Below are 27,181 nucleotides of genomic sequence, written 5' to 3' on the forward strand. Positions count from 1 at the left end.
CCATTGTTTTCTGTTTGTTGTCACTTTATATGATTTACATTATGTTTCAACTCTGATGTGCGCAGTTTAATATACACAGCGTGCCCAGACCTATTTGCCTCCGAATGGTATCAACTTCTCTCTCTCTATGATTTACTTACTGATCAGAGTCTGTTTCTCTTTTTCAGTCAAGCCTTTGAAAGCTTCGTTGGTTGGGACAAACAGAGTCCAGGCTCCTTCCTGGGACAGAAGCAATTCCAAGTCCGCAGCATCCACTAGACTCAGGAAGGTGCTGGGAAGGGGGGAAAGGCAAGATGAAACACAAGCTATTCAGCCCTGAGACATCATTGGGCCACTTCACAGTAACAGGAGAGTCCCATTAGAAACACCAGCCTTGCGTTAAAAGGCTGACAAGAGCAGGGAGGTGTCCCCCTGTTCTTTCCTCCAACCCAGGAGTCTTCAAATAATGGCCCTCCAGATGTTCATGAACTACAATTCCCATCAGCCCCTGCCAGCATGGCCAAGTGGTAGGGCTCATGGGAATTGCAGTCCATGAACATCTGGAGGGCCATAGTTTGAAGACCGCTGCTCCAACCGATAAGGAAATTGCTGGCCAAACCAGAGCCAAAAGAGGGATACGTCATGGGAAAGACAGGGGCCGCATGCTGGCATTCCAAATGCTTTAAATGCTGCTCTTTTTTTCACAGGAGACGTTTGGAGTCCCCAAACTCAGGCAAATAGGATCAGGGCGTTCCAGCTTCACAGAAGCCGGCCCCATCAATCTGTCCAACGACATATAAACCGCCCGTAATTAGAGGGTAATTAAAATGACACATCGACTGGCTTAACATTTGGTTCCACCAAACAGAAGGCCAGAGGCAGCATCAAGGCTGACAACTCTTGTTTCACAATTAAGTCTTTAAAGCATTGCTGCAATTTGGCAATTAACATTCAGATGCAGGCAAATAGGCATTCGTTCTGCTTGATGACTCATTATTCTGTTGTTTAAAACAGGTTGCATCTAAAAGAGATGACCCTAAATGAAGCCCACATTGTAGGGCAGATTTATAAACAACCTCATATCACTTGTAGATCATTATAATGGTCCTGGCTCTCCTAACTTTGTTGTGATTTTGAAGTGGCTAAGAATTTTTTTTTTTTAGCAATTGAGTTCCTGTCAGAAAAGTATAGTTCCCAGGCCCACAGTTGAGTGGGAAAGGGGCACCAAATGAATAAATAAAAGGTCTGCGATGCCAGTTTTTCTTTATGGCATAGATTTGTTCTAAAACTTTTAAATACCAGCAGTAGTTGTCAGGAACCACAAAACAGGCTCACGCCAGCCTCATTCTATCATGTCTTGAGAGGCAGGATGGTGTAGTGGTTAGGAGCAGGTGGACTCTAATCTGGAGAATGAGGTTTGCTTCCCCACTCCTCCACCTGAGTGGCAGAGGCTTATCTGGTGAACCGGATTTGTTTCCTCACTCCTCCACATCAAACCTGCTGGGTGAGATTGGGCTAGACACAGTTCTCTCAGAACTCTCTCAGCCTCACTGACTTTCCAAGGTGTCTGTTGTGGGGAGGGAAAGGGAAAGCCACTTTGAGTCACCTTGCAGGAGAGAAAGAAAAGTATAAATGCAAACTCCTCTTCTTCTGGGGACACTCAAGACAGCTACTGAGACTCAGTGCTATTACTGCCAACCAACATCCGGAGGGGAGGCAAACTCTCTGGAACCATTTGATTGGGGTGGGTGGGGGTTCCAATGCCAGAAAAAAGTGAGTCAGTATGTATTCCTACTAACCCCCCCCCCCCCACCACCACCACCACCACCTATTTTTTGTTATTTGAAATTTACCCGAGGGAATCTGGAGGTCTCCTGAAATTACAATTGACCTACAGACTGGAGAACTCCGTTCCCCTGTGGAAAAATGCTTGTTTTGAAGTGGCTTGGATCCACTGCAAAATGTCCACGTGCTTTAGAGTTGCCTATTTCACAAACAGAAACACACAAAAGATTGCAACAGTGGCTTGAACTTTCAAACTTATGACATCCCCACTTGCATTTCCACTTGTGCAACCAATTGAGCAACCAGCCCAAGAGTTTCAGGACGTGACCTAGGACCTCCTTCTTCCTTCTCAGAATGGCTCCTCAAGGAGCAAAATGAGAGAAGGGATCATTGCACAAGATCTGGTGTGTGCATGTCATTCTGCACAAGAACAAGTTCACACAGAAGCAGGTGATCTTGTGCAAGATCGAGAGGGAGGTTTTCCATAATCTACTGTTCTGGAAACAGTCATGTTGTGAGCCGCCTCGAGCCCTTCGGGGATGAGGCGGCCTATAAATTTAATTAATTAATTAATTAATTAATAAGCAGAACTATGCTAAATAGATTTCTTTCTTACATTAGCTCGCTGCCAGATCTATCAATTCCTGCCATTTGTTTCACAGAAGAAGAGGAAACAGCTCTTGGCTGGGATCTGCCAACTGGCTTAGCAAAATTGATCTCAATGATTTTGGCAGAACAAAGTTCAAGTTAGTTAACAGCCAGGTAACCACATCCAAAGCTTCAGGTGGCCGCCTGCGGCACCACAGCCACGCCACCCTGCCACTCAGTGGCACAAAGAGGCTTTGCAAGAATCAAAGTCTCCCCACTGCCAAGAAGTCCCCATTTGGGTTTAACAAACTGACGCCAACCAAAAGGGCAGCTGAAGTCTGTATTCCTGCCCACCAGTGTAATGCACCAAATGGCCAGGAGGGAGCTGACTAGCATTGGCTCCTCTCCCAGCCCACTCCCACTCCCCCAAAGGTGGCACGGGCCCTGGGATTCTGGGGCTGCATCTGGCCCCACTTCTCAGCACCAGGGAGGGTCACGGCAGCCGCATGCGGGAGAAATGCCATTCCGCTGAGTTAAGTGCCCCGGGGACGGTGAATCTGCTGGTGGGGCCGCCCGCTGCTGCCTCGGGAAGATTCAGCCCCCCCCCCCCGGAGGGGCTCTAAAAATGTTTGAGACATAAATAACCCTTGGAAAGGACTTTCATGGAAGAAGACAATGAAAGGGTTTATACCGTTCTATCTATTCCTTGGTTTTTTTGGTTTGGTTTTGTTTGATTTTTAGATGAAGATAGCTCTCTGAAGTTGAGGACTATTTATTTTATTTATTTATTATTTAGGCCAGTGATGGCGAACCTTTGGCACTCCAGATGTTATGGACTACAATTCCCATCAGCCCCTGCCAACATGGCCAATTTGCCATGCTAGCAGGGGCTTATGGGACTTGTAGTCCATGATATATAGAGTGCCAAAGGTTCGCCACCACGGATTTAGGCTTATATACCACCCTATCCCAGTGCAAACCCGTTTTTATGCTATTTATGTATTTTATTGGTTTCGTAAGCTACCTGGATGGAAGAAAGGCAGCATGGTATAGTCCAGGGGTCTGCAACCCGTGGCTCCAGAGCCACATGCACCTCTTTCGTCCTTGCACTGCGGCTCCGCATGGCTTGGGTCCTCTCAGCCTCCTTCAGAGAGTCACCCTAAGGGTTAATGGGAAAGAGTCCCCGTTCCTAGAGAAGCACAACCCAAAGCTATCCCAAGCCACTTCCGGCTTCCCTGTCCCAGCTGCCTGGTTGGCTGATGCTGGTGATGACGGCGCAGGGCAGGGGCGGAGCACCACTGGTGGATCCTCTTGAACAGGTGAGCAGCGAAGGATAGGAAACGGGAGGGAGCTTCAGGAGCGCAGATTTTTAGCGTAATCCTAACCTAAGTCCGCCCCCTTAAATGGGGGGTCAGAGGTCAACCCTGCTTTGGGTGGCCTCATTTCCCCCTCCCACGGGTCCTTCTTGGGAGGCAGGACCACATGGGGGACCCTAGCAGCGCCACCTTGGGTTGCAGACACCCGCAGCAGCCCCACTGAGCTCCAGGGACTTTCCTAGCAGATGGCAGCCTGGCTGAGTCCAGGTGAGAAATACGATGTCAGCTTTTAAAGGAGTTATTACCTGCAGCCTGCAAGGTTGCACCCGTTGGGGCTGTTTGATGGGAAGGCGGGGGTGGGTGGGAATTGTTTGCTTCTGCATTGACAAGGAGGGCAGGAGGACATGGGGAAAGCCTTGAATGTGGATCTTGGAAGGTTTACTTCAGAGTAAGCCAGTGGAGGGAAAGCTTGTAGATCATGGAAGGGAGGAAGGCCGGGATCATCCTAAGCCGTGGCTGTTGTGGGTTGCAAACTCCCAGCGGGCAAATCCCAGGACATTTGGGGGTCGATTCTCAGAAGCTGTGGCTTTTGGGACCAGGGCGGGGGCCATGCTCAGTGAGGAATGTGGCTGGAGTCCACCCTCCTTGGCAGACATTTTCTCGGGGGGGGGGGGGAAGTTCAGCCCCCCCAGAAGTTGACAACTTGGACTATAACTCCCCACAAGTGCACAGATCTCCATGACTGAGGTTCCTGGATTTAAGTCAATGACTTGGAAAACAGCTCCAGAAACTATATCTAAGAACTTTGGTTTAATTGGATTTGGTGTAGGAGCCAAGAAATACTGGCCAACATTTGTGGCTGGAAAATATGGAAAGGGGGAAATTAGCCAGTCCTCCTGCCTTGCTCTCCCTGGACAACATTATAGTTCCATGTGTAGTCTTGCTTTCTGCTTTGAGAAGGACGAACAGACCTTTCTCCGATTTACTGCTGCACTTGAGCTGCATTTTCCAAACCTGCCTAGGTGAACAGCATGACTCTTAACGCAGTGCACATTTCATCTTGGCAGAGAAGAGTTTTAGACAGATGGCCGGCGGGGACTCCTGAGAAGGATGTGGAGGGGTAGCAAGGAAGAAAAGCCAGAAACCAACAGCTCAAAACTCTCCATTACATCGCAAGCCCGAGGAAGTCGCCACTAGGAAAGGGCGGTGTTCCCTGCTGAAAGTCGTCAGGAAGTCAATTAAAGTCAACTCTGCCCCCACCCCCTCATCCCAATCTGGTGCTGGCAGGGCTCGTGCCGTAAGGAGTACTGGTACAGCAGCAGTGTTCATGTCCGGGCACTGTGGGGCCACAGAGAGCCCATTAACACCCCTCTTGCTGGCATACATGCAACTCATGCTGCGTGAACCTGCCATGATACCTGAACCATGCTGGTTCCATAGCCCCATTGTGGCTTGCACCAAAATTGAACGTTTCTTATCAGTACCACACTATAAAGGGAAAGAGCATCCATGCATATTCCTCCCTATTAAAGGCTCAGGAATTCTTTCAGGGTCCAGATTTGTCTGGAATTTGAGGCTGGTATTTGGCTTCATGCCTTGACCTGGATGGGCAAGCTAGCCTAACTTTGTTATTACTTGGACTGGAGATCTTTGGAGTTGCCGTACAGAGCCAGGCAATGGCAAACACCTGTGTTTGTCTCTTGCCTTGAAAACGGAACAGGTGGACATAACTCAGTGGCAATTTGATAAAAGTTGTCACCACCAGTTAACTTCGTAAACAATACATGTTTTGCTAGTTTCCTCCCTAAATTACCAGTTGCTTATTTTGAAAAATAGCTTTTAAGCCCATTTGACAGTGTCATCTGAAAAGTGGTTGTTAATAAATGTCTTCTGTTTTTGTTGTGTTTTAAAAAAAATATATGATTTTCCACTCCAAAACACCATGCTGAAACTCAGTGTCAGTATTTTCCAATTTCAGAATGAGAACAATTTTACCATAATATAGAAATCTTGCTCTACCTGAATCGTTTATCAGTTCGCAACACTTCATAAAGAGTTTTTTCTGATGGCTGGATGAGCTCCCTGAAAACATGAATGAATCCGTTCCTTCCCTCTTTGCTTCCTCGGATCATGCATGAATTTTCGATACATACAGCCTAGTAAGAAAATGAAAATGAAATACAACTATACAGTATTGGGGAAAAACATATCAAGCTCATTTTAAATGACCAGATTCCCATTGTAAAAAGGGTAATTAATGTGTAGTGCAATCTTAACAGAGGTGGATTCCACACAGCATAAACATAACATCTCTAGGATGTTATAAAAAGATCCATTTGGGCAGTGCAGGAGAACACAAGTGTTGTTGGCCAAAATGGATCTTTTTCCCTGCCTGCTGCTTGAAGCTGTTCTCTGTTTCACAGTGGCACCTGCCATTGTGTGTGTTGCAGAAAATTCTCTGTGAAGATTTCCCACGGAGATTTCCCCTGCTTGCAAATCATCAGTTACCCATTTCTCTGTCAAAAGTAGATGAATATAGTTTGTTTTGCCTAGTGATCCTGTACACATGCCATTGTTCCTTTTTTTTGTTTTGAGGGGGATGTCTGCGAAGCTATGGTGTCACAAATATGCACATATTGCAGCTTCTCTAATTGTGTCACCGTAGCTTTGGAGACATCCCCCTCAAAACAAGAAAAGAAAAGAAACGACACATGTATGGAATTGCTAGGCAAGATCAATTTCATTCATCTACTTTTTTTGGAAACAAGTCAACATAGAGGCTATCGAGGAAAAGGAACTTTACCAGTGTGTGTCACAGAATTACTATAAACATTATTTACATGACTCCTTGGAGATTCTTTAGAAGAAAAACAATATGGAAGCCACCTCAGCAGGGCTACTAAGCAGCAAATCCCATTTTATTCAAAAGAGCTTACTCCTAGGGAAGTCTTGATACTCCTAGGGAAGAGTTGATACAAGCTCAGAAACCATAAAAATTATAGAAAAGAAAAAGACTGTCCCTCAACATTGGTCCCCACTTTCTTTCTCTTTTCAGACGGTCCATTACCACTACCTTTCTCCAGTTCTTCTCTTGCTCTATTTTTTCCCTCCAGGCTCCACCCCGCAACTTCCCCACTCTTCCTCTCTTTGCATCCACACCTCAACCTGGTTTCTTCTCCCGCCCTTTCTCTTTTCCCGTAGACATTTCTCCCCCTCTTTTGAACCCTCATTCCTTTACCTCTCTTTTTTTCCCACTCTCCCCCCTAGGTTCTGTCTGTCTTCCCAGATTTTGATCTACTTTCCCCCCACTCCCCATGTTTTGTTCCTGTTTCAGCCACTATTTCCAAGATAGCCCAGGCCAAAACTCTAGTGTCCTGGTTTCTAAAGAACTTCATAGTTCAGCGCATGAGATTTTGTAAGATCTCAGTTGACATTATTCAATTTGGGGAAATTTCATCTCCCTTCCTCACCTTTTTTTAAATCTTTTTGAATTTTCTGCAAACCTTGGAAGGTTCCCCCAGTTCTGTAGAAACATGACCCTTTTCTGTGCATGGTATAATTATGTGGTTTTTGTATCCTCGTTTTTAGCAATGTTCAGAATTAGCATTTATGAATGTGATAAGACTCAGCCTCCCATTCCTTTGAGGTCAGTAAAGGAAGTCCCCTGCTTGCTGGGGGTAAAGCGTAGATGACTGGGAAGGGCAGGCGGCCTAGTAAATGTCTGGGTGTGATGTCATCCCATGTGCTTGCACAGTGGACTATCTTTACCTCTCAAGATTCAGTATCAAAGGTACCTGGCATCTTATCCCAGAATTTGCAATAGTAATTGGTACTGTGGATTTCCTATGGGAGCCACTAAGAATCTGGGAGAAGGAAATTATGAATACAACTAGCTAGATAATTGTAGAATAGAATAGAATAGATAGAATAGAATAGAATCTTTATTGGCCAAGTGTGATTGGACACACAAGGAATTTGTCTCCGGTGCATATGCTCTCAGTGTACATAAAAGAAAAATACATTGTCTATGTATTATCATCCAACCCCCCCAAAAAATGTATTCGGTTGTTTAAAAGGAATCTCTTGATCAGTATTTTCTGTTTTTAAAAAAGCTTTGTGGGCCAATTTTTGTACTCCAGTTCATTATATGGACAGATAAACAAGTATTTTGAAGGTCAAAATCAGTAGACTTTGTGGGGTTTTGTATCCCATTTGCCTTTTTGTTTTATCCTTAAGAAAATTGCAGGTGGCAATTAGATGTACTTTGGAGACATTTTCCCCTATTGTTCAGGTGATAATGTCATAAGAGGGCAAAGTTGTACAGCCCCCAAGAAGTACAACTGGTATAGGAAAGTCAGATGTTTGAAATAACATTCAGTTATTAAACAAACATTATAAGGAAAAGGTCAGACATATTCTGAATTATTGTATTACTGGAATTATTGTACTGATTATAAGTGTCCTTATGTTGTACTATATAATCATGGACAAAAAAGGCTGAGCTAGCATAAATACCAAAAATGTAGTTTATTGTATGCACAAATTCATAAAAAGATTACAAACCAAAGCCTCATATTTGTGTAAGTACACATACACAGTGTCTATTTAAGTGTTTGGCTACTCTACCCAGTTAATTTACGACATCATCTTATTTGTTTTTATACCCCCAGGTTTAACGTGCTCAGGCTTGAAAAATAACAGTATATTTACCTTCGTACCTGTGTATATATTTTTGAGTTCACTGAGGAAGGATTTTAAGCAGAAATGCCTCTAGATACAGTTTACCCAACTGTATCTAGTTTACCAATCTAGTTTATAGATACAGTTTACCCAACTCTAGATACATGCTACCCAACTGTATTTTATATATGTTTTTAATAGCTCTGTAATCGTTTTATGAATTTGTGCCTACCATAAAGAAACTACTTTATGAATTCTCACATTCAGTAAAGAAACCACTTTATGAATGTGTGCATACAATAAAGTCACTTGTTCTTATGCTAGCTCAATCAAGGAGCAGCAGTGGCGTAGGAGGTTAAGAGCTCATGTATCTAATTTGGAGGAACCAGGTTTGATTCCCAGCTCTGCCGCCTGAGCTGTGGAGGCTTATCTGGGGAATTCAGATTAGCCTGTGCACTCCCACACACGCCAGCTGGGTGACCTTGGGCTAGTCACAGCTTCTGGGAGCTCTCTCAGCCCCACCTACCTCACAGGGTGTTTGTTGTGAGGAGGGAAGGGCAAGGAGACTGTAAGCCCCTTTGAGTCTCCTGCAGGAGAGAAAGGCGGGATATAAATCCAAACTCCTCCTCTTCTTCTTTTTGGTTCCTAACTTGCTTTGGGGTGGAGGGGCTAGGGTAGATCTGGTGCCCTTCTTTCCTGGTTTAGTTTAATATTGTATGGTTATTGCACATGTCATTTTTAATTAATGAAGTAATTATGGGGATTTTTTACATGTTCAGAAAGCCTGGAGGGAAAAAATGGTTTTAATTAACTTCACTTACGGTGCGATACACAAACACTCTCAGCTTCTTTCCTCCCAGTGTCTCCAAGAACTGTCCATTGTAGAGTTCATTCAGTCCAACTTTCACTTTCAAAATGTGGTTCTGCAGGATCAATTTGAGGATTCGCTGGTCCATGGTTAAAGTGTCCTCTAAGAATTGATACACAACAGAAGGTCTCAATTGGGTTCCTTTTCATGATGTGCCTCAAATTTCCACCTCTTCACGTTCTTGGTTTCAGTGACTCAAATCCGTCACCTGCCAGAATTAATCGTTTTCTCCACACTGAGTCTTCCCATTATAGTGCCATTATTTGAATCACATGATGGATAACTGTGCAGCTATGAGAAAGGAACAGCTTACCCTCTTCCATGCTCCACAGCTATTCAATCAAGACGTGGGCCGTTTCCCCACTCATCTTTTGTTGCGCGGTACTTGCGGCAAATAATCTGGGGTCCTGCTGCATTCTCCACTACTCCAGTGGCGACAACGCAGCAACCTCAATTCTGCCGCTCTCCTTCCTCCTTTGCATGCGTCAATTTTGTTGCTGGATGGCCAAGAACCTTTTGAAAAACCCCGCACCGAGCGCAGGGGCGCGCGGGGGAGTGGGGAAGCCCGGGGGAGACTCCGGGTTCAAGTTTCCCATCGTTGCTGATGACGTAGAGCCATCCGTCCAATTAGGCAATGGCAGGGTGGGTGCGCAGCCTGGGTTTTCTTTTTTTCTTTTTAATGCTGGAAATGCATGTCTCCACGTCGTTTTGAGTGCTCAAGTAATGGATTTGAGTGCTCAAAACGGTGGATTCCTTTGCAAAGCGTGGAGACATGGCTTCGTCGTTTTGAACATTTTAAAAAATCATTTCCCCATCTGTGCCGCTGCGCGGGTTCCATCCCTGGCTCTGGCAGCCGGTTTCCTCCCGCTCTGGAGGCTACCCAGGAACTGTAATCGAACTTCTTTATTTTTAGCCTTGCGGATGCTCATTCCCCACCCAACCCTCTGGGGAGCCGGGAGAGCCACCATGTGCTTGGAAAGTAGCCGCCTGCAGCTTTGGGAAGGGCTCAGTTCCACGGCGCTCGCCACTGCTGGGGACTGGTTGAAAAAAACCCAGCCTCCTCTTTGTGGCCCCGAGCGAGAAGCTGAGCAGCCGCACCAGACCATTACCCTGACAGCTGGCAGGGGAAGGCGGTAGGTCGAACACCGCTGCCCAGGGAGGGAAGAAAAAATCCCGCCCCAGAGAAGCGCAGCAGCCAATCAGGACAACTCCAGAGTGGATCGTGGGGAGTCCTGCATAGCGGCTGTGCGGCTGCAGCATTCATTTGAACAAGGGGGTGAACACTGTGGTGGGGACCATGAGCCTGCGCTCAAAAGGTCCTGCAGCAAAGGAAACCACAGCGTATTGTCACCATTTTGTAAGTGGGGAAATGGCCATGGTCTCCATGAGGTAACTGAGGTGTTTCTATTAGGGGAAATGGAGCCAGAACAAACATTGGTTTGCCTAGGTTGGAAAGGGGGAGTCCCACTCTTTCTTCCCCGCTCCTCTCTCTCAGATCAAGAAAAAGAAACAAATTTAATGTGACACAGGAAGTCTCTGGGAAGTGGGGTATCTCAAATTTTCAAGGGTGTATAATGAAGCTGCTAATTCAACCGGTAAACGTTCCCCTCCTATTTAGTTTCCCTGATATAAATCACCCCCTGTTTTAGGCCCTTTCCACATGGGTGGAAAATAGCGCCCCAGGGATGCTAAAAACAGTGTCCCTGGAGAGGAGTTTGCATGGCCAGCGCAGCGCCGGCCTCGCAACCCCCTGAACAGCACGAAGACGCTGCTTCCGAACCTCACAGCGGCTGGAAGGTACAATTTCCCCCGCACCGTACCTGAATGCCTACCTCGTCTCCTGGCTTCTGGCTCGTCGCAGAGGCCAGGGGACACGCCCCCCCCGGCCTGCGACTCCAGAGCCGTCGCTCCAGCCTGCCGTGGGTGGGTGGGTGGGGGGTCCCCTGGCCTCTGTGACGTGCCGGAAGCCAGGAGACGAGGTAGGCGTTCAGCAACAGTGCAGCTTGTGAGAAGGCTGCGCCGCCACCTGCCGCCCTCTCGGGACCGTCCGTGCAAATGGTCCCGGGGGTGCATTGGCATTGCTTATGCCGATGCACCCCCGCACCATTGCCTGTACCTGTTTGCCCTGCTCCCTCAATAGTGGCAGTGGAGGTATTTGGGTTTGGGAAAATGGCAAGGGAAACCCCATCTTCCCCAGAACTGTTCCCTCAATCCCATGAACACTGGATACTGGGAAGTTTTTAAAAAGTAGCAGATCCACAGGCTGATCTCCAACATTATGTCCCAGACTGACCAGACCCTTCCTGGTCCTAGTGACCTTCCTGGGGTTTTGGTAAAGTGTGTTGCCTTTGTGGCAGCAAATCCTTGTTGTCTGGAACGATGGCATTTTCATTAGGGTGAACTGTATGGTAGGATCAGCACAGCATACACATGATGTCTTTAGGATGTTATAAAAAGGTCTGCTTTGGAATTTTGCATTCCCACAGCACAGGAAAACACAAGCATTGCCAATCAAAACGGATATTTTCTCTAGCCTGTTGCACGGAGCTGTTGTCAGTTTCACAGGCGCACCCACCATTTTGTGCACTGTAGCAGATTCACCATGAAGATTCACCAAGAAGGTTTCCTCTGCTTGCAGCTTATCTGTTTGCTATTTCAGTGTAAAAAGTAGATTAATAAAGTTTGTCTTGCCTAGTGATCCCATGCACTTGCTGTTTTTCCTTTGTTTTGTTTTGAGGGGGATGTCTATGAAACTACAGTGACATAAATATGCACATGTTGCAGCTTCTCTAATTGTGTCACTGTAGCTTCACAGAAATCCCCCTCAAAACAAAAAAAAAAGGAAACGTAACACATTTGCAGGATGGCTAGGCAAAGCAAACTTTATTCATCTACTTTTTACTGTGCAATCGTGTGGAGATGAGCTGCAAGTAGAGGAAATCTCCATAGAGAATCCTCATGGAGAACCTGCTGCAACACCCAAAAAGGTTGGTGTGAACAACACAAACAAAAGTGAGAGGTTTGGGTGGGAGAAATAAAGCATTTCCTGCCTGATGGCATTAGCTCATCCTGCAGGAATCATCCTCAGCCTGGGTTGGAGCAAAAAGATTGCTAGTTTAGTGATTTTTAGAAAAACCTGGGTTGAGAGGAATGTAATGGGCTAAACTCATTTTAGGGAAGAGAGCTGTGCAAAGTTCTTTGCCCAAATACTTCTTGTAACGTCCTAAAGACATTATGTGATCTGCAGAATCCACCTTTGTGAGGCAACGAGTGACACAGAGAGAGGGAGAGGCCGTTTATGCATTTCCAGTCTGTACCACAGAGAGCCTACATTCCCTTTGGGTGAAGTCCTTTTTCTAGACAAGCCATCTTTTGGGTTCCAATTCATTCATTCATTCATTCATTCATTCATTCATTCATTCATTCATTCATTCATTCATTCATTCATTCATTCATTCATTCATTCATTCATTCATTCATTCATTCATTCATTCATGGTTCAAGGCAGCTTACAGTAACCATTGAAAATGCTTCCAGTGAAAACTAAAAATAGCAGACCCCAAATCTCTTCCCTTCCCCCCCCCAAAAAAAAGATTCCTTCCATTCCAACCCCCTGAAAAGCCTGGCAAACAGGCAGGCCTTGCAGTGCCCCCTGAAGATCTCCAGCAAGAGCCCTTCGCACCTCCTGAGTGCCAAAACTACAATGGCAAATGCTCAGGCTCCAGTTGATGCCAGACGGGCCTTCCTAAGTTAAGGGATTGCCAGCAAATGGCTGTCTGATAACTGTAGGAGACATGGATTTTGAGCCTCTCTACCAAAAGAATTTCAGTCTCTTGATAGATGCTGTTAAGCCCTCGTGTAGGACTCAGTGTTGCAGATTATCCGAGCCGTGTGGCTGTGGTCTGGTAGTTGACGGTGACATTCTTCTGAAGATGCCAGCCTTAGATGCGGGCCAAACATTATGAGCAAAAACAACCAGACTACGGCCACACAGCCCAGAAACCCCAGAACATGATTCTGGTCATGGAAGCCTTTGACAATACCTCATGTAGGACTTCATATGGCTTTACTATAGTGCCACAAATTCTGTGCAGGGTACCTACCAGAAAAGGCCCCATTCACTGGAGCGAGCAGAGTATATTGTGCGTCTGCCTTGAGAGATGAAGCCAAGCCCAGCTGAGCAACCAAGTCTTTGAAAGTGGCCTGCTGTGGACCTGCCAGCTCTATCACCTGCTTTGCTACAATTGCAAAGGGAGCAACGGGAAACAAGTTAGTTTCTGAGGTGATCGTTTGAAGCAAAACTAAACAAAAAAAATTTCACCAAAGATGCATTATTTGACAGAGGAATGGGGCTAGGCCAGGGGTAGGGAACCTGCGGCTCTCCAGATGTTCAGGAACTACAATTCCCATCAGCCCCTACCAGCATGGCCAATTGGCCATGCTGACAGAGGCTGATGGGAATTGTAGTTCCTGAACATCTGGAGAGCCGCAGGTTCCCTACCCCTGGGCTAGGCCAGTGGCTCCCAATCTGGGGTACCGCCAGGAGTACACTCAAAAACATTTGGGAATACTCAAAAATTATATATAATGGAGAAAAAAGGTCAACATTGTAAGACAGAATATGAATCAAAAGTTGTGAAACTGGTCAGCTACTGCTGGCCTACAAATTTACTGGGAGCCCTCACAGGAATTGAGAAAATGCACAGAGTCAAGGGTCCATGCGTCTCGTCTGTAGGGGTGAATGACACCATTGGTTGTTACGATGTCTTTTCGGATGACCATTTTCACTCCGTTTATGGTTAGGCTTTCTCCATCGCAGCCAATTTCAATGGTGTTCCCTTCCAGAGTCTCAAAGACAGCCCCACCCATGATCGCTTCAGAACACTGAAGAGTGTTCAAAACATGGAACTTCATAAGGGCTAAAGAAGAATGAGAATCAAAAGATCTATGTGAAGACACCGAAGTCTAACTGAGACTTATTTACTTACTTACTTACTTACTTACTTACTTACTTAAGCTTTTATACCGCCCTATCCCCGAGGGGCTCTGGGCGGTGTACAGCATATGAAAGTAATACAGAATACAGTATAGGATCGTTAAAACATTTAAAAGCAGCGATAAAAACAATGAAAATTAACTCTAATAAATATGCAATAAATACTAATAAAAATATAAATGGCGTCCAGCATTCTGTTTTCAAAATCCTCTCCCCAAAAGAAGGGATGGCGAGTCTCATTGGATGGCAAATGGCCCAGGTGTCGGGGGCCGAAGGAAGGAAGGGGGGGGCACCATCAGCGGCCGGTTCCTCCAAAGGCCCGGCGGAACAGCTCCGTCTTACAGGCCCTGCGGAACTCACCAAGGAACTCACCAAAGAGTTTGGATTTATACCTTGCCTTTGTCTCCCGTAAGGAGTCTCAAGCTCCTTCTCTTCCTCTCCTCACTACAGGCACCTTGGGAAGTAGGTGGGGCTGAGAGAGTTCTGAGAAAACTATGACTAGTAACATAGCTGACTAGGGATGCCAGCTCAGGGTTGAGAAATACCTGGAGATTTTGGGGATAGAACTTGGGGAAGGTTTTGGGGATAGAACTTTGGGTAGGGGAGGGACCACATACAATGCTATAGACCCCACACTCCAAAGCAACCATTTTCTCCAGGGGACCTGAAACTGATAGACTGGAGATCAACTGTCCTTCTGGCAGGTCCGTAGGTAACCCTATGTCTGACAATGTCTATTTAGAAAATGTGATTCCGTTCAATGCAACTCATAATTCTTTTCCCTATTTTCCCCATATGTCCCAACTCGACCTCTGCGCTCAGCAGAGGCCAATTTACTGGAGGTCCCCAGCCCCTCAATGAAGCCAGGGCCTGGTGGAACACTCTCCCTCCAGCTGTCCGGGCCCTGCGGGACCTGGGGATTTCCGCAGGGCCTGTAAGACTGAGTTGTTCCACCGGGCCTTTGGCGAGACCGGCCGCTGAGGATGCCCCTGCTCCCTCCTCTTTACCCCCATGGGCCCTAGTACCATCAGGACCCATTATTTTCGCGATAGGAGGGGTTTACATTAGAGGCTGAGCCGATGTTTTAAGATATTACTGTTGTTTTCATTATATGTATGTTTTTCGCTGATGTTTTATCTGTACACCACCCTGAGCCCTTCGGGGATAGGGTGGTATACTAAATTTAACTAACTAACTAACTAACTAACTAACTAACTAACTAACTAACTAACTAACTAACTAACTAACTAACTAACTAACTAACTAATAATAACTAAATTAATTAATTAATTAACTAACTAATTAACTAATTAAGTAATAATAATAATAATAATAATAATAATAATAATAATAATAATAATAATAATAATAATAATAATAATAATAATAATAATAAGCCAGTCTGTGTAAACTGCATAATAATTATACTGAGGCTCTAAGCATAGGGTATACTCTGTGCGGGAGTTTAAGATAAGAAGAATTTGGATTTATATGCAGCTTTTCTCAACCAGAAGGAGTCTCAAAAGCTTATAAATGCCTTCCCTTCCTCTCCCCACAACGGACATCTTGTGAGGTATATGAGCCTGAGAGAGTTCTGAGAGAACTGTGGCTAGCTCAAGGTCACCCAGCAGGCTTCATGTGGAGGAGTGGGGAAATAAATCCAGTACTCCAGATTAGAGTCCTTCTGCTCTTAATCACTACACCATGTAAAACATATATTTTTTCAAAAAGAAAACTAAACATTGATGATATTCATGGTTGCCCTTCTGTCTTGCTGTGCCCATTCAACTAGGATGCCTATATACTTGAGCCTCGCAAAGAGGAGATGTCTTTGGATCCCAGGACTTTGTTTATCTGTTTATCTGCATATACTTTCAACCCTAAAGGGTCCCCAGACTCAGCAGACAGTTCATCGCGGAAGCAGAATGGATGCTGAAGCCATCCATTTTCCAGACGATTGTGAGGAAGTTTGGATTGCCACAAGATGGATCTGCTCACATCAGCAAAAATCATCAACTTCCAATTTCATGTCTTGTCTTTATCACCCGAAGGCAGCAGAAGTGGACGCCTTAATAACACCATGGCCAAAAAACTCTGTTATACGCCTTTCCTCCTCTTCCTATAATTCACAAGGTGTTGAGAAAGATAGCAGCAGAACAAACTAAGGTGATACTCGTAGCTCTTTATTGACCTCATCGACCTTGGCTGTCATCAATTCTGGAGATGGCGGTCTCTCCAGGACTTCCACTTCTAATGCCACCGGACATATTGACACAAGGTCCAGTCGTCCATCCGAACCTTCAGTGGTTCAAATTGACCACGTGGCGCTTGAAAGAAAATTCCTGATACGTTAAGGCTATTCTGAGCAAGTCACCAACATACTACTAGGTTCACAACATCCCTCCACCAATAACATCTACAACTCATTGTGGAAAACCTTTGTGAGATGGTGCAGAAGGAAGTCGGTTACACCCTACCGCAGATACTGCTTTTTCTCCAAGAAGGCTTCAATCAGGGTCTACATAGTTCTACCCTAAAATGTCGGATTGCAACCCTCAACACGGTCTGCCGACTATTCAAGACTTCCCTATCTCCAGGCATCCTGATGTTGTTAGATTCCCTACAGGGGTTAAGCAGACCCAACCACCGGTGATTCACCGATTTCCCACATGGCGCCTGCACTTAGTACTGTCGGCTCTCAATAAGTCACCATTTGAGCCTGCCCAGACGATTCACCTAAAGTGACTACACATGAAGGCATTGTTTCTATTAGCTATTACATCAGTTAGGAGAGTTGCCGAAATTCATGCTCTGTCAGTAGAATCCGGGTTTTGCATTTTCCATTAAGATCGTGTGGTCCTCAGGCCCGACCCTACCTTCGTGCCTAAAGTCAACTCAAAATTTCAACTGTCTCAACAGATTGTAATACCGTCTTTCTGTGCGACGCCTTCGCATCCTACAGAGAGGCTATGGCATAACTTGGATATCTGAAGAGCACTAAAAGCATTCATTATCAGAACCAAATCTAATCGCACATCACAGAGCCTCTTTATCAATGTGTCTTCCCCCAACCTGGGGGGGCCGCATGACCAAAGCAGCCATCAGCAGAACCATCAAGACCTGCATCATCGAAGTCTATAAAGCCTACAACCACCCCCTGCCTCAGGGGATCACAGCTCATTCTACGCGTGGTGCAGCAGCCAATGCAACCTTCAGGAAACAAGTACCCTTGATAGACATGTGTAGGGCTGCCGTTTGGTCTTCAGTTTCCACCTTTGTCAGACACTACAAGCCTCATTTCTTAGCAGCCTCTGAAGCCACTTTTGGCAGACAAGTGCTGGAACACATTATTGGGGAATGATCTGACCCACCCGTTTTTGGGACTGCTCTGGGAGTTCCCATCAAGATGTCCTTCCGCCTCCAGTAGAACGGTCCATTGGTTACTTACCATGAAGGGGCCTTCTACTGGACATCGGAAGGATATCTTGGCCCTCCCTGGATCAGCATTGGTCCCCGATAATGGATTCCGGAATATACCTGTTGTCTTATACAAGTTCTCCATGCAGTCTTTTTCAAAGTTGTCATGTTTGACTTGTTATACATTTTGTGTGTGTGTGTGTGTGTGTTATTCTGTCGTTTCCTGATATATGTTAGGGCAATATGGCTCTCACTGTCCTTGACAGTCGTCTACTGGGATCTAAATGGGCGACCAGGCAGTTCACAGGAAGTGATGAAATTCTACATCCTGCCTCCCTGAGAATGAGTTGGAAACCACCCGTTCATATCTGAACTTTGTGGTTCATATCTGAACTTTGAAACAATTAAACGGACCCTTAAACCAAATATTATCAAGCCAAAAACTATAATAGAAAACCTAAGCAAGAGAACTCAGGAACAGGATTGGAAAATGCTAAGTCTGTGCTGAGACAATGCTCCTCCAAGGCCTTGTATGGAAAAAGAAGCCCTCTCCCCTGGTCTATTTACAAATCGCCAAATGGAAGATTCATAATAGGTTCTGATCAATAGCTTCCTTGCAAGAAGCAGCTATTTTCTAATCTCATGACATTCACATTAACTGAAAATATATATAAGAGGTAGATCTGAGGGAGGCCTCAGTTAGGCTGATGGAAAAGAGATGGTTTAAGACATACCAATGCCCGAGGAAGGAAATCTCAATGACATCCCGCCACAAATGATAGTTACTTAATTACATTGTTTGAATTCTTTAATTATAAATATTTAATGTATTTCAACGGTACCCCAAATCTGGTGCTGCTAATGTATTGGGATAAAATGGAAGGGCAACCAAACTTCACAGTTTCCCCTTCAAAGGGGAATCCCACCCCACTGTCCCACTTTTAGCCATAGCCATAAGGAGCAACTGGATCTGCAGGCCACCTTCCCATAAATCTACTCTCTGCTGGCCTACTTAACAGAGGGCATTCTGCTGGCCTACTCCACAGAGGAATGGGTAAATGTTTCCTGCCAACCTTTAGCTAGCACATGACCCCACAGAGAACTCTGACAGCTATTATGTCAGACCACACGGGAAATTCATTGAAACACTGGGATGCTTTCAACAAAGGAGGAAAGTCCGAAAATCAACAAAACCTGGCAACCAGTACTAAAAAAGCACCAAACCCCAAAACCAGGGACATTCAAATGCAACTGCAAATTAACTTCACCCAGATACATGCAAATGTGCCTCATAGATTAGACTACTGTAACTCGCTCTACGCGGGCTTACCTTTAGCCATGATCCGGAAATTGAAACTCGTACAAAATGCAGCAGCCAGGCTCCTCTCTGGGGCAACAGCTAGGGACTGGATTACGCCGGTCCTATATCAACTGCACTGGCTGCCAATCGAGTACCGGGTCATGTTTAAAGTTTTGGTATTGACCTTCAAAGCCATTCGCGGCCTTGGCCCTGCTTAACTGAGGGACTGTCTCTCCCTATGCCGCCCTTCTAGGCCCCTCCGCTCGTCGGAGGCAGACCTACTGGTGATCCCTGGCCCCAAGGTGATCCGGCTGGCCTCTACAAGGGCCAGGGCTTTTACGGCTCTGGCCCCTACCTGGTGGAACAGGCTTCCAGGTGAGATCAGGGCCCTGCGGGACTTACAAAGTTTCTGCAGGGCCTGTAAAACGGACCTGTTCCGCCAGGCGTTTGGCTAGCCGGGATGATGTCAACTCCGCCACAAGAACATCTGGCCTCCTGTGGGTACATAAAGGGGGAAGGAGGGGCTGAAGCCATCTGTAGTTTTAGTATTTTATATATTATTTTATTGTAAATTATGTATTTGGTGTTTTAAATTGTTTTAGTGTTGATGGACACCGCCCTGAGCCTTTGGGAAGGGCAGTATATAAATATAAATAATAAATAAAAATAAAAATAAATCCCCTATGAAGTGGACAAAATAAATACCCCACCACACAATTGCTTCACAGTGTGTCACAGAGAGGAAAACATCTTACAATGACTAGCCTCTGTAGATGCCAGCCATAGATGCAGGTGAAACATTTGGATCAAAAACTACCAGACCATTAACACCTTTGAACAATGCTGTGAGAGTAAGTTACAGAATCTACAGGTAAACTAAAGGAGGTCTAATCTGATGCTCAGATAAACCCAACCCCAATTTTTTCCCACCCTTAACTTCACCTTTCCTTTTGCTTCTTGTACTTAGACTGTGTTTAGTGTTCATTCACACAACGCCATTTGTTAAGTACTCTTATATATTTCCACGGATGCAGTTGGTTATCAAGATGAGGCCTTCTAGACCCCTAGATCGACAGCTCTTCCAGCCTATGTGCCTACTCAATTCCTTCTTTCTTTGTCACCACAATGTAGTCCTTTTTCCACGTGATCCTGAATGGGGAGGAACCCAACCTTTCCCACATCCAATTTATTTCCCAACTCTGTAGTACATAGGAATTATAAATCTGAAGCATGGGTGTGTAGAAAGAGACCTGACTCTTTCCCATACTCTCTCACTTTCTCCTTGTCTATCAGAGAACTTTGTACTGGGTTGGACTAAGTGGGAACGTGATCAGCTCTGGGTTGCAAAATACCTGAAGATTTTGGGGGTGGAGCCTAAGGAGGGATGGATTTGGGGAGAGACTTCAATTGGGTATATGTCATAAAGTCCAACTGTCCAGAGTGGCCATTTCCCCAGATTCCCCTTTTAAATCCACCCCCTTCGGCATGGATTTAAAGGAAGAATCGGAGGTCCCCAGTTTAAGCATTGAAAGTGATACTGTTTAAGGGTGGGAGATAATCCACTTCAAAGCAGCACCACTTTAAATTTTGTTTTAACTGGGAACCCCAGATTCCCCCTTTAATGTGGATTTAAAAGGAGAATCTGGACACCCCAGTTTAAACACTATTGAAAGTGATGCTGTTTGGGGGTAGATTCCAGCATCACAGCGGCCACCCGTTAGGGTGGTGGGGGCACAAGGCTCAGATTTTGCACCAGGCTCCATTTTCCCTAGCTTCCCCTCTGCCCAGAGTGGAGGGAAGAAGGGACTGCTGGCTGGGAGCCCAGTGGGTGGGGGTGGGGTGGGGGAGGGGAGGGGAGTCTGCTGCCCCAGGCCTCGGAGAGCTGCTTTTATAAGCACTGAGGCTCAGAGGCAGGGCTTGGGGAGGCATGGCCACGCCCCCACTCCCAACCCCCCATAAAAATCTATACATAGCCCCCCCCCTCACAGTGCTCCCTGGCAGCAGCAAGCGGGCCAGGAATCTGCCTAGAACCATATTTTAAGACTGAGTCCCCCAAACAAGACTTCAACCAAGTGGCTCAATAGGATATTATGGTTGATAGTATTCAAGGCTGCAAAATGCATCAAGAGACCTAGCAGCATCACACCGCCTCTGCCTAGTTCTCAGTAAAGTTCATCATCCAAGATGACCAAAAGCAGTCACTGTGCCAAATCGGGGCCAGAACCAGATGGAAACAGGTCCAGAAAAAATCCCTCCCCCAAGAACCCTAGGTCCCCCAAGAGCCCTAGTGGTGGTGAACCTCCCCCAGGAGCCCTAGTGGTGGTGAACCTTTGGCACTCCAGATGTTATGGACTACAATTCCCATCAGCCCCTTCCAGCATGGCCAATTGGCCAATTGGCTGATGGGAATTGTAGTCCATAACATCTGGAGTGCCAAACGTTCGCCACCACGGGCACAGAGAATCACAGCACGAAGCTGTTAAGCACTGAAGCATTGATTGGATAACATACCCCCCCCCCCAAAAAAAATATGGGGAAATCACAAAATTGAGGCCAGGAACCATTTCAAGGGGCTGAGTGCAGACAAACATTGTGGTCAAGGGAGGATTGAAAATGTTCCAGAAATTGTTTTGGGGATTTGGTGCAGAAAAGTCAAAAGTATCTCAATATCAGGCTATGGATCCAGACCGCCATGCCTCTTGCATGAAGCCTCAAAATACTTGCAAGAAATGAGGGGGACTGGTCCGTGTAATAATCCAGGAGGAACAGGGGAGGCAAGATCTGATACAGAGAAATGACCTCTGAATAATAGCAGGAGTAGGAAAGGGAGAGGAAGATGATTGGCAGGAGGGATCTCTAGTTCAGATCTATGGAGTTTTTGGACAAGGGGAAAGCTATATCTCTGCTGCTCATCCTCTCAAGAAAGGGGAAGAATGAAATGTGACTGAGGCGAATCACTTGTCTTATTTCCCAAGAGAAAAATAATTTGAAAATGTTAAGCAGCAAACATTCCTCACTATTGCTGGAGCCCAGACCCTCGGCGTTTTGCAGAACCCTTTCCCTCCTGTCTCTAATCTAACATGCGCAATCTTTTTGAATGATCACACTTCTAAGCTGTGAAACTGATTTGATTTTTCCCTCCCGCAGGGACGCTCAATCGCCTGTCCCTGTTTCCAATTTGCAAGTAGCACTGATCTTTTTTTTTAAATAGAAGTGCTTAAATCCTGCTGGGAGGAAAGAGAGCAAGCTATGTGGCTCGTGTCTCTATTTGAGGACATTGCTAATGTTCTGTGGCGTAGAATTTGCACATGATGACCATCTCCAGCATCAGTAATCGGAACAGGTCTACAACTAAAGATCTGTGTCAGCAGAAACTACCCAGCCATGCTATTTATTTGTTTGTTTATTTTGCTTCATTTATCTCAATGGGGAGCCCAGGTAGCTGACATAATTTTTCTCTTCTCCATTTCGTCTTTACAAACAACTTAGTGAAGTCAGTTAGACTGACTGGCCCCAGGTCACCCAGAAAGCTTTCATAGCAGAGTGAGAATTTGAACGTGCATCTCCCAGATCTTAGCCAGACACTCAAACCACTACACTGCACTGGCTGTTTGTGAGTGCATCACTGCAAATAAGGAAAATTCATTAGCTCAGCCACGCATTTTGGAAATCTCACAGCATCCTGGCTTTTCCCGCTCTCTGACACAAAGGTCTCTGAATTACCTTCAGCAGCCACACTGTCCCCCATGATCCTTGACAGCACGCCACGGGGAAGTTTAGCAAAAGCTTCGTTGGTGGGAGCAAAGAGTGTGTAGTGGCCAGGCTTCCCAAGAGTATCCATCACTCCTGATGCAATGGCTGCAGCCTAAGGGAAAAAATGGAGGAATTCTGCTAAGAGCATTGGACGAACACCCTGACCTCTCAGGCATCGAGAAGCCCACTTTCCCCACCTCTGGAACCACCTAACGGGGGTAGCATCCTCTTGACCATAAGTGCCGACTTCTGGTGACCCCATAGGGTTTTCAAGACAAGAGACTGACAGAAGGTGGTTTGCCATTGCTTGCCTCTGGCTAGCAACCATGGGTTTTCTTGGTGGTCTGCCACCCAAGTACTAACCAGGGCTGATGTTGCTCAACTTCTGAGTTCTGATGAGATCCAGAAAGCCTGGGCTTACGCTACATTATATGCATAAACAGTCACATATCTTGAGTGGGGACTCCAGATATGGAATACCTGATTTCTCATCTGGCATGGTTTATAGCTTTCCAACATGACCTGGGTGCCCTCAGAAAACTACAATTTCCATCTACCCAGCATGTTCTTAACTAGTGCCAACAATGGCTCGCTATCTATATGAAGATGAACCTCATACCCAAAATTGTCCGATACTTGGCTGTGCAGTGGGAGGCAGATGTGCTTCAGTAGGTTGGGCAGCTTCCAACCCCCCCGTGTGATTCCTCAAGGTCCCCTATTCCTCAGAGGCAGCATTTTGTGGAGATCAGTGGGAAGGAGAACGCAAGAAATTTCCCATCTGCCAATGAAAAATTTCATCTGGATCTAACCCAGTGAACGTGCGCCAGCCGCCAACATGCTCCTTCCCACACCATTTCCACTTCCATTCCTACCTATGCTTTTTTTCTGTCCTGTCAGACTGGATCAATGAATAACTATCAGATCATCATGTTCATTGAATTTACATTTACAATTTCCTTCTCACATCACAAACTTTAAAAAATAAATTTCAATTTGCAGTTGCTATCATGATTTAAGTAGATTCAAGCAGATTTGCATTTAATGGGCACATTCTCAGCAGCTTGCCTGAAACCCTGTTTATTTAGTGTTCAATTGACAGTTGTGACCAGGTTATAACAGACTGTATAGAGCAAAGAAAAACAACGCTGCTGGGATTCCTTAGAACTTCTCACAGGGTTTCAGATCACAACATCTTAAATACATATTCCTTTCAGATTCTCGACCATCTTCAGTGTGTGACCCACTGGGATCCCATCAGTCCCAGTTCAGTTGGCCAAACTGAAGATTGTCACATACCTACGGGACCGTCTCACCCCTTACGTCCCGAGTCGTGTCCTCCGCTCTGCGGAGGTGAATCTACTGGTGGTCCCCGGCCCCTCCATGATGCGGCTGGCCTCCACACGGGCCAGGGCGTTTACTGCCCTGGCCCCTGCCTGGTGGAACGCTCTTCCCCCAGCAGTTAGGGCCCTGCGGGACCTTGGAGAGTTCCGCAGGGACCTCAAAACGGTGCTGTTCCACCGGGCTTTTGGGGGGGTCGGCCGCTGAGCCCGCCCCTCGTGTTGTCCTGCGCACTGGCTATCTATTGGACCATCTGCCAACCCCCTCCCCTCCCAGGGTTTGATCACTGGGGCTGAGTGCCAGACGTCTTCTACTATTATTAATTAATTATTTATTGAAGGCTACGGCTGCTGCTATAGTTTTATAGTTTTAAGGTTTTGTATATTTTAATTGGGGCTATTCGATTTGTTTTATTGTATTCCTATTTGTTGTACACCGCCCTGTGCCCTCTGGGGGTAGGGCGGTTTATCAAATCAAACAATTAAATAAACAATTAAATAAATAAATAAATAAATAAAAATCCTTTCTGAGATCATTGTGTATTTCCTTTGAAAATGTATCATTCAGTGCCAGAGCCATTCACCTAGGAAAGCCTACCTACCAGCTCTCAGGGCCAAACTACACATTACACTTCTGGCAAGTTGGGTTGGGATTCCCCAAACCCAACTCACTTTTCCCGCAGCTGCTGAACAACATTTTTTTTAAAAATCAGCAGGACGCTGATTCTGCTTGGAACCATGGTTTGGGAGGAGAGGAGGCTCCTGCCCTTTCTTCCACACCATTTTCCTTAGCTGAAATATCCCACCAGGGAGTTATTCGCATAAATTTTGACCTGCATATGGAATATACTGCACCTGTGCAGCTCCAGAATTGCGCAAATAACTCCTTGCTGGGGCCATTTCAACTAGGGAAAATGGCATGGAGGGAAAGCAGAAGCTCTTCCTACCAGTTCTGGATTGGTAAATTCCTGAAGATTTAGGGGTAGAGCCTGGGGAGAGTGAATTTTTGGGACATCCTCCTCCACTGGTTTCTTGACTTCAGGGCTGGATTAAGCCCGACTGATGCACAAAACACAGTCCAACCCACACACAGACCTGACCCTTCCATTTGCAAGATTCCATTTACTTGAAGGCCAGTCTGGCCAGATTTCACAATTTATATTCACAATATAGCCTGTTTTTTTAATCTCATTTAACACTTTACAGCAAAAGTATATTTGCTTATAACTAGCGGAGGGCAGTAGAAAAATTCAGTTGTTCAATTATATATATATATAAATATATATATTTATATAATATAAATATAAAAATATATATATTCAGTTGTTCAATTATATATATTTGCTGACCGGGCACAGATAGGCTGGCACACAAATATGCAGATATGGGCGAGTATTACAAACATAAACAAATCATGCTTCATTTCATTGTCTTCTAACACCTTAAAGATACGTAGCATTTTAATGTATTGTTGAAGGCTTTCACGACTGGATTCAACTGGTGGTTGTGGGTTTTTCGGACTGTGTGGTAATGGTCTGGTAGGTCTTGTTCCCACCGTAATGTTTTGCCTACATCTGTGGCTGGCATCTTCAGAGGTGTCTCACAGAGAGAATTCTATTACACATGTAACAGATTTCTTTCTGTGAGACACCTCTGATGATGCCAGCCACAGATGCAGGCAAAAATGTTACAATAGGAACAAGGCCTACCAGACCATGGCCACACAGCCCAGAAAACCCACAATAGCTAATAGCGTTTTAACATTCTTGGATGAAAAGATAATTGTTGTCTACTTATTTATACTTCAAAGGGGTTTTTTTTACTTTTTTAATTGCAAAATCTCTTATCAAGTCTTCAAAATTAACCTGGCGTAACAGATCTGTTTCTATCCTAAACAGAGACAAGAATCAAGACTGTGTATATAGGATTACAGCCTACTGGTAGTCTAATAGATCTAGATTTAGTGCATGTTTGCCTACATACTGTACTGATACTGCGATAATATGTATATACAAGTAAACTGGCTGCTCCAGGTGGTTGCTACCATATCAATACTTGTGCTTATAGTCAGTAACTTTAGCTGCCAGAATTCGCATTCTCTAGGTGGCGACACTAAGACAGGATAGAGACATGTCAATCTTTATGCATTTTAGGTTAGGGTATTGGCTGTGTTGCTGCCTGTAAGATTCACATGTATGTGGCAAGGGCCTTTATTGTGTGACCTTAGTTCACCCAAACTTGAACTAACTTTATTCGTGATGGTGGAGTCCCTTTTCACACCCTCTTTTTTTAAGCCACGGTAAACATTTCTGTTTTTTTTCACTTTCACAACCCTTTTTTCATTTTCTGTGGTGCCCCTATTTCCCCTTGGGACCTGAAGCACATGCTTATTATATGTTAATGGTTAATCCAGGGCTGCGCGGCTGCAGGGAAACAGAGACAGCTCCGGGGCCCTGGACATGACTCTCCTCAAAATATAACCTGTAGTTTCACCCTCATTCTCACATTGCCTTTCTACTATTGTTGTTGGGCCATCCCTGCTTTTTGAATGCCAAATTTGGCAAGCTTAGCAGAATATTTAACAGGCATACTAATAAGCAAAAGATGACCACTGAGTTAAACAAGAGAACTTTGTTTTAGCTAAGATGAATGGTAATCTAAAACCGGGCCTTTGGTTCTGCTAAAAATATTTTGCCAACAATATTTCAGCTGGGCAACATAGCGGTCCTACTGAAATTTTCAGATTCACCCATTATGTTCATTAGTGAAATCCTGATATCATATGCAGCAAGACCACCTGATGGCCAGATCAGGGGCTTTATCAGCTGCCCCCACAACTGCTGTGAGGCACAGCAGCTGCTGATTCATGGGGGGGGGGGGCGGGGCAGGCAGTGCTTTTGACCGGTTCACTCCATTTGGCCAGCAGAATATGGCAATTTCTGCAGCTATCTCCAGCATTCCCAGTTTTATAGAAGTTTGTAAACTTCCTAGGGCACTACTGCTGGTAAAAAGTGCGGGTTAAAATGCTCTAAATAAACTGAAATAAGTGCATGTGTAATGATGTCATTAGAACTGAGAATGACAGCTACAACTCTCAGTTTTACCATCCTGGTCACAGATTATGAAAACAGCCATCCTCTTTCAGTGATTTCTCAGGGCAGC

The 27,181-nt window shown here is 45.4% G+C and overlaps 2 protein-coding genes across 7 annotated transcripts in view; one reads left to right on the top strand and one right to left on the bottom strand.

Annotated features, from left to right (window-relative positions):
• EXOSC8 (exosome component 8) overlaps positions 1 to 27,181 on the top strand; it is a 675,700-nt gene that overhangs the window by 357,082 nt on the left and 291,437 nt on the right. The gene's annotated exons all lie outside the window — the stretch shown is intronic.
• Positions 1 to 27,181, bottom strand: part of POSTN (periostin) — a 97,144-nt gene that overhangs the window by 48,475 nt on the left and 21,488 nt on the right. For all 6 annotated transcript variants that reach the window (XM_048502552.1, XM_048502550.1, XM_048502551.1 and 3 more), the window contains exons 7-12: positions 22,653 to 22,794; positions 13,921 to 14,135; positions 13,320 to 13,455; positions 9,170 to 9,318; positions 5,688 to 5,824; positions 141 to 271 (exon numbers count right to left, since the gene is read on the bottom strand). In XM_048502552.1, the coding sequence (XP_048358509.1) occupies positions 141 to 271; positions 5,688 to 5,824; positions 9,170 to 9,318; positions 13,320 to 13,455; positions 13,921 to 14,135; positions 22,653 to 22,794 (910 nt within the window). The remainder of the gene's footprint in view (positions 1 to 140; positions 272 to 5,687; positions 5,825 to 9,169; positions 9,319 to 13,319; positions 13,456 to 13,920; positions 14,136 to 22,652; positions 22,795 to 27,181) is intronic.

The sequence above is a fragment of the Sphaerodactylus townsendi genome, linkage group LG07, assembly GCF_021028975.2.
Source record: "Sphaerodactylus townsendi isolate TG3544 linkage group LG07, MPM_Stown_v2.3, whole genome shotgun sequence".
In the NCBI taxonomy this organism is placed as follows: Eukaryota; Metazoa; Chordata; class Lepidosauria; order Squamata; family Sphaerodactylidae; genus Sphaerodactylus; species Sphaerodactylus townsendi.